The sequence below is a fragment of the Macaca nemestrina genome, chromosome 15, assembly GCF_043159975.1.
Source record: "Macaca nemestrina isolate mMacNem1 chromosome 15, mMacNem.hap1, whole genome shotgun sequence".
Taxonomy (NCBI): domain Eukaryota; kingdom Metazoa; phylum Chordata; class Mammalia; order Primates; family Cercopithecidae; genus Macaca; species Macaca nemestrina.
The window spans coordinates 101,203,371-101,210,598 of record NC_092139.1 but is presented as its reverse complement, the minus strand read 5'-3'; the positions used below and the strand labels follow the sequence as shown (position 1 = coordinate 101,210,598).

General features: G+C 43.5%; 1 protein-coding gene and 1 long non-coding RNA gene across 9 annotated transcripts in view; both read left to right on the top strand.

Annotated features, from left to right (window-relative positions):
- The window catches only part of LOC105493992 (uncharacterized), a 37,101-nt gene extending 30,053 nt beyond the window's left edge, over positions 1–7,048 (top strand). Inside the window, exons 2-3 of one of the 2 annotated variants that reach the window (XR_011614100.1) lie at positions 772–956; positions 1,630–7,048. This is a non-coding gene — a long non-coding RNA (uncharacterized lncRNA). Of the gene's footprint in view, positions 1–771 lie in introns of both variants that reach the window. The other variant, XR_011614101.1, reaches the window with a different exon arrangement.
- LOC105493993 (LARGE xylosyl- and glucuronyltransferase 1) overlaps positions 1–7,228 on the top strand; it is a 634,501-nt gene that overhangs the window by 349,814 nt on the left and 277,459 nt on the right. For all 7 annotated transcript variants that reach the window (XM_011762035.3, XM_011762030.3, XM_011762032.3 and 4 more), the window contains one exon: positions 7,055–7,226. In XM_011762035.3, the coding sequence (XP_011760337.1) occupies positions 7,055–7,226 (172 nt within the window). The remainder of the gene's footprint in view (positions 1–7,054; positions 7,227–7,228) is intronic.

The window sequence follows — 7,228 nt, the reverse complement described above, 5'->3', positions numbered from 1 at the left end:
GTAAGGAAAAGGACCCCCAAACTTTGGGTACTAAATAATATACAACCCTTAAGCTTGTTAGGAGGAGTTTAAATAGGCCAGCCACAATGCCTGACACCCAGTATGTGCTAGGCGTATTTTCTATTATTATCTTGACTAGGGTATCTCAATGACTCCTGGAAATCCACATCTTGAAGAAGGAATGAGCATCATTTCCTGACAAAACCAGCCTCTTTTCCTGTCTTTCCCTTATTTATCAAAGGTCAGAAATGTGTCATCACCATTGAGACATGGCTTTCCTCCATCCCCTGTGTTTTGGGCAGTCACCGTTAGAGGTGAGGTGTGTCCACTGTCTAGTCCTCTGCCTCCATGCTCATACTGCTAATCTGGTCAACTTTTCTGTGGACCACCTGACATCAGATCTACCCTAGAATCACCTGCACCACCTCATAGATGCTCCCCTTTGGGTCTACCTGGTAATTGGCAGCTTCTTCAGGACGGCAAATTTCCCTTTGAAAGCATCCCCCACCCCCCAGTTTACATAAAACCCTTAAAACCTGGGGTTGCCTGTGCTCCCTTTGCGTAAGTGAATTAGGTGATAATCTTGGGCATGACTGCATTTTTGCTGATTGGAGTTTAGACCATGCTGCTTAGAATTATTAACAGCCATTGCAAGGATAATGATCTGCCCCTTAGAATAAACTAACTCTCATTTTTATTATCTTTTTAATTACATGAACCCTTTGGCGTGTTGATAATGATGAACAACATGGTGGGTTATTACTCTGCCAGGTGTTGTCTTCTGTATGGGATGCTCTTGGGGAAATCTGCGTGGTGCTCTCCAGGTTTCCTCAACCTTCCTTCGAGGGTGCTCTTCTCTCCGTTGAGCCCATGATGTAAGAAGTTCCTGAAGTGTGTTGCGGCGTGGAAATGAGATTAATACCGGTGTGGATTGCATGAAGAGACTGCCCCAGAAGGTTGCATGGCTAATCACTCCCACGCACTTTTCCTCCTCCTCAAACCCAAAGTGTGCTGTCCAGTTTTGGAGATCTACCAGAGGGAGGGACTTTACATTTTCCAGATTTCAGCCTGTGATTTTTTTTTTCTTTCTTTCTTTCTTTCTTTTTTTTTTTTTTTTTTTTGAGATGGAGTCTCGCTCTGTCACCAGGCTGGGGTGCATTGGCGCTGTCTTGGCTCACTGCAAGCTCCGCCTCCTGAGTTCAAGCAGTTCTCCTGCCTCAGCCTCCTGAGCAACTGGGACTTCAGGAGCCCGCCACCATGCCGAAGTAATTTCTGTATTTTTAGTAGAAACGAGGTTTCACCATGTTGGCCAGGATGGTCTCGATGTCTCGACCTCATGATCTGCCCGCCTCATTTTTTACAGAAACATGGGACAAGGTGATAAGTAGCTTATTTCCCATGACAAAACCATCTGCATTCCTGACTTCCCCTTTACTTTCAAAGGTACCAGAATTTGCTGCTTTTATCATGCCCCAAATTCTGAGTCACCTGAACTTGGGTATTGCTGATAGGCATTCACTGAGAGAGGAGAAATGGGCTTGGCGGAGACCTGTTGCTTGCCCAGCATGAGGCTGGATCCTACACCTTCTCCTGTGAATACCGTAACATTGTAGACCCCCCCTTTTCCAGATGAGAAAACTAAGACTCAAGGAGGTTAAGTGAGTTACCTGAGGTCACACAGCTCATTAAAAGTGGAACCAGTTCTATGGCCCAGGCTTCGGGGCTCAACAAACTGTACCTCTTCCGTTGCACCATACTGACCCTGGATTTTAGCAATCGTGAACATTTCTGCTCCCAGGTGAGGAAAATGTCAGAGGAAAATGAACTCAGACCTGGCTGACTCCATAGTCATGCACATTCATCAAACAGTTTTTGAGTAATTACTATGTTGTTACCACAGTAAAAAAGACATTGTCCCTGCCTCAAGGAGTTTCAGTCAAGTGCAGGAGAGGGGCATGGAAAATTGAACCCAGCAGGATAACATGCTGTGCTAGAGGAAGGGAAACAGCTTGCTTCTTGCTTTGGGAGCCCCTAATCCAGCCTGGGGCTGTGGGGGTGGTGGTGGCTGGAAGGCAGTGATTTCTAAGTTGAGACTTGGAGGAGGAGAGTATGGACGGAGGTGGGGGAAGCGTGTGCTAGATATCACGCTGTCTCTAAGAGGCTGAGCTATTCGTAATAAATGTACCTGCTTCTTACCACACGTTCTTTCCCCTCCACAAAATTTCTTAATTTTCCACCTTTTCCTGGGGCTTTCTTTCTGAATACAAACTCATCCCATTGCCTCTTTTATGACTAATTGAACACTCGGACTTAATTGATTATGCATTAAGTTGGGGACTTGGAGCGACATTCAGGACTGGGCTCATGTTGAGATTAATTTATTCCTGTAGTCTTCCTGTTTTGCAGTGTAACTGAGTGCCTCACATGCCTGTTAAAAATAAAACGGAGAGTCAGGGCAATCTAATTAGACAGCTTAACCCATCACTCTGGTGTTTAGTCTTCACCCAGCTCTCCTGCTTTGATGGTAACCAAAATAGATGAGTAAGTTAATCAAAGGTCTGATTAAATAGCACAGCCCTGCAGCATGGACTGATGATTGCCAAGCCTCGGTTCAGGCAGATTGTTAGAGGAGAGAGGAGGCTGAGCTGAGCCCCAAAGGCCAGGGCTTTCATGAGGAAGATGTTTACAAAGCATATGGGAGGGAATTCCTCACTGAGTCCTTGGATCCTACCGTGATGGCTAGTCAGGAATCTCACTCCAAAGGAAGGATAATGTAGTTTGGGGAAAGAACACAAACCTTCTCCTGGCAAATTGTGACTCTTAGAGCTTTGCATCTTGCTTGCTGTGGGATTGTAGACAAATCTCCTGCCTTCCTATGCCTGCCTGCCATCCATCATCCATCCGTCTGTTCATCCATCATCCATCCATCCATCCATTCATCCATCATCCATTCATCCATCCATCCGTCTATCCATCCATTCATCCATCATCCATCCATCCATCCATCATCCATTCATCCATCCATTCATCCGTCCATTCATCCATCATCCATCCATCCATCCATCCATCCATTTATCCATCATCCATCCATCCATCTATCCATCCATTCATCCATCATCCATTCATCCATCCATTCATCCATCATCCATCCATCCATCATCCATTCATCCATCCATCCATCCATCCATCCATCCATCCATCCATCCATCTGTTCCAGAAATGTGTTTTGTACCTATTATATACAAGACATTGTGCTTTTTTTTTTTTTTTGAGACAGAGTTTCACTTTTGTTGCCCAGGCTGGAGTACAATGGTGTGAGCTCTGCTCAATGCAACCTCTGCCTCCCAGGTTCCAGCGATTCTCCTGCCTGAGCCTCCCGAGTAGCTGGGATTACAGGTGTGTGCCACCACGCCTGGCTAATTTTGTATTTTTAGTAGAGACGGCATTTCTCCATGTTGTTCAGGCTGGTCTCAAGCTCCTGACCTCAGGTGATCCACCTGCCTCAGCCTCCTAAAATCCTGGGATTACAGGCGTGAGCCACTGCACCCGGCCAAGGCATTGTGCTTTGATTTTGTTGTTGTTCATTTAATTTGTCCTTGTGTTAACGGTATGACTCTGTTGGTTGTGTGAGTTTTTTCCTTCTAGGTACTCTCTTGCCCTAACCCTCACTTTATGCTCCATGAGGCTGATGCATAAAGCATCTCTAATCTCACTTTCGCTCTGGTTTCCATTAGGGTTGACCAGAGGGCTGCCCTCCCGGGATACTGGTGGGCAGGAGGAGAGTGACATTGAGATGTTTTTTTCCTGTTCTGGCTTAGGGGTTGCCACAGGTAGCCTGTGTCCCTCTGCTGAAGGTCACTGCCTCAGCCAGGTGGCCTTACTCATACAGCAGTTCTCTCTGGATTCCAGCATCTGTTGGCCTAGACCCTTTTGGCCTTGGGGTAGTAATGGCCCCAAGTACTCTTCCCGTCCTCTAGTAACTGCACAGTTCTTGTTAAACTGCCTCTAATTCTGCATATACTTAGATTAAGTAGTCCTTTTATTAAATCTTCCTTAGATTCCCCAGGAGAGTGTGCTGTTTCCACCCACACCCTGCATGATAGGATGAAGTAAGTGTAGCAACAAGGATGGAGCTGGAGGCCATTATCCTAAGCGAGCTAACTCAGAAGCAGAAAATCAAATATCACACTTTTTCACTTACAGGTGGAAGCTAAAACAATAGGCATACATGGATACAAAGTTGGAAATAATAGACACTGGGGTCTCCAAAAGAAGAAAGGGGTAAGGGGTAAGAAAGCTGGGTAAGGGGTGAAAAATTGCCTGCTGGATACAATGTTCAACATTCAGGTGACAGGTGTACTGGAAGTCCAGTCTCCACCATTACACAGTGTACTCATGTAACAAACATGCGTGTGTACCCCCAGAATCTAAACTTTAAAATTTTTTTAAAAAGGAGGGATGACCTTTATAAGTAGCAGAAACTCAGACAAGCTGAGCAAACCTGTCCAAGGTGACATGGCGATTAAGTGATGATACTAGAATCTAAATCCAGGCATGTCTGACTCTGCCACCTCGGTTTTTTGCTCTCCTGCATACATCCTGGAGACCCTTACCTTCATCAGGATGTACTGGAAGAGGCATTGATATCTAAATACTTGGAATAAGATAGAGGGATCAGGAAGAAGGGTGGGTACCAGGCCCTTGAGTCCTTTAATATCTTTTAATTTTTATACAACCGTGTGAAGTGGGCATCATCTCCATTTTACCAACTTTAAAAATGAGCAACTACTTTTAAAAGAAAAACTAAGTAACCACATTGTTTTCAAACATGTCATAGTCTGGTGATGGTGGGAAAACAGGCACACAGGAGGCCGATTTAGGGAAGCTATGAGATAGGCTCCCCATGCTGACTCATGAGACCCATTCCATCTCTGAAACACACTCCATTTTACAGATAAAGAAACCAAAGCTTAGAGAGATCAAATGCTCTGTGGGGCTAGAGCCCAGATTTGAACTCCTGTCCTTTTTCCCCTCCTCCATGATGCCTGGGTGTAAGGTGACAGGGTCTCATACACAGAGTTAGGGATGCTTTTTCTTGAAACTGATGAGAAGTGAAGCCAGTGGACTTCCTGGGTCGAGTGGGGACTTGGAGAACTTTTGTGTCTAGCTAAAGGATTGTAAGTGCACCAATCAGCACTCTGTAAAAACACACCAATCAGCACTTTGTGTCTAGCTAAAGGATTGTAAGTGCACCAATCAGCACTCTGTAAAAATGCACCAATCAGCACTCTGTGTCTAGCTAAAGGATTGTAAGTGCACCAATCAGCACTCTGTAAAAATGCACCAATCAGCACTCTGTGTCTAGCTAAAGGATTGTAAATGCACCAATCAGCACTCTGTAAAATCACACCAATCATTGCTCTGTGTCTAGCTAAAGGATTGTAAACACACCATTCAGCACTCTGTAAAATGGACCAATCAGCAGGATGTGGGCGGGGACAAATAAGGGAATAAAAGCTGGCCACCGCAACCAGCAGCGGCATCCTGCTCGGGTTCCCTTCCAAGCTGTGGAAGCTTTGTTCTTTCGTTCTTCACAATAAATCTTGCTGCTGCTCACTCTTTGGGTCTGCACCCCCTTTAAGAGCTGTGCCACTCACCACAAAGGTCCGCAGCTTCATTCTTGAAGTCAGCGAGACCAAGAACCCACCAGAAGGAACCAACTCCGGACACAATTGGATGTCTTGCTGCTATTTTTTCTTTCTCTGCATAAAATGTGGGTGAATGTGTTTCATTTGGTTTGATTACACATAGTTGCTTTTAAGTAAAAGCAGTTTTAAAGCTTGTTTTTTTCCCCTTTAACATCATATGTAGGTTTTTAGAAACTACATCTTAATCCACTTTGTTTTAAACAATTACATAGGATGCTATCAGAAAAAAAGAGTATTATGTCTGAATTAATTGTTCCATTTTGGGGCATTTTGATGGCTGCCCTTTGGTAACATGGTGATGAACATCTTTGGTGTCTTAAACAAAATTTTTAAATCTGAATTTTTTAACGAACATCTCCTCAACATGGTCAAAGGTAAGGTCAAAGGAGATGAATATTTTTTGGAATCCTGGTAAGGTGGCCATATTCCCCATCTTAAAAGGTTCTATTAAAAGGGTTACCCTCTTGAAAATAAGTGTACTTTGGCTCCCGTGGAAACTCCCCACAGCAGCCAGGTTGGGGCCTCTGCCCACGATGATCTTCATAAATGACTATGCATATATGAGAGCTTTCATCACACTGGTGCTTTTATTTTTATCCTTGCCTTTGGACACAAAATGGCACCCATGTGTGTGCCTCGCTGATGACTCTGCCCATCTGTGAGCCATTGATTGTTCCATTATATTATGTGAGGATCATAATGTCAGTGCTCCATGGGTGGTTCATTTCTGTTCTATGTGTGTGTCCTCTATTGCTGTCAGGTGAAGAGTGTCACATGATGACTAGGTCCTCCTTGTGGGTTTATCTGAGAATAAAGAGAAGGCAGCAGTAGCAATCTATTCAATTACAGTTTTAAAAGAATAAGCATAAGCTTTAACAATACCATTACCCACTAATCTTTAATGACACATAAATGGAATATGATTTAAAGAAATATATGTACATAGGAACAATTCGATATTGGTTGCAAAAGTATATGTAATGGGATTCCATTTTTGGACCTTTATGTTTTTGCATATCCTTTTTTTCTCTAGTGGATCTATTTTATTTCTATAATAACAAAAGTTTTATTTAAAAATCTCAACATAGGATTTGCAGTAATAATTATTTCACAACTATTACTTTTCCTCTCCCTTAATTCAGATACATTTTCCTCCAGAAAACTTCACATGTCAAAATGCAAATTATATAAATCTTTAAAAGAAAACTCATTCATTTATTCAACAAATTTGTATTGGATACTTTTTGTGTGTTAGGCCCTATTTATGATGTTTAAGCAAAGAATTAATATAGCGATTTCTCTTTTTTTCCCTTTCTCCAACTCCCTCTCTGCCTTGTTCTGTCTAGTCTGAAGTTTCCTGGATCCCCAATAAACATTACTCTGGGATTTATGGTCTGATGAAGCTTGTGCTGACCAAGACTCTTCCTGCCAACCTGGAGAGAGTCATCGTCCTTGACACGGATATCACCTTTGCCACCGACATTGCAGAGCTGTGGGCTGTGTTCCACAAGTTCAAAGGT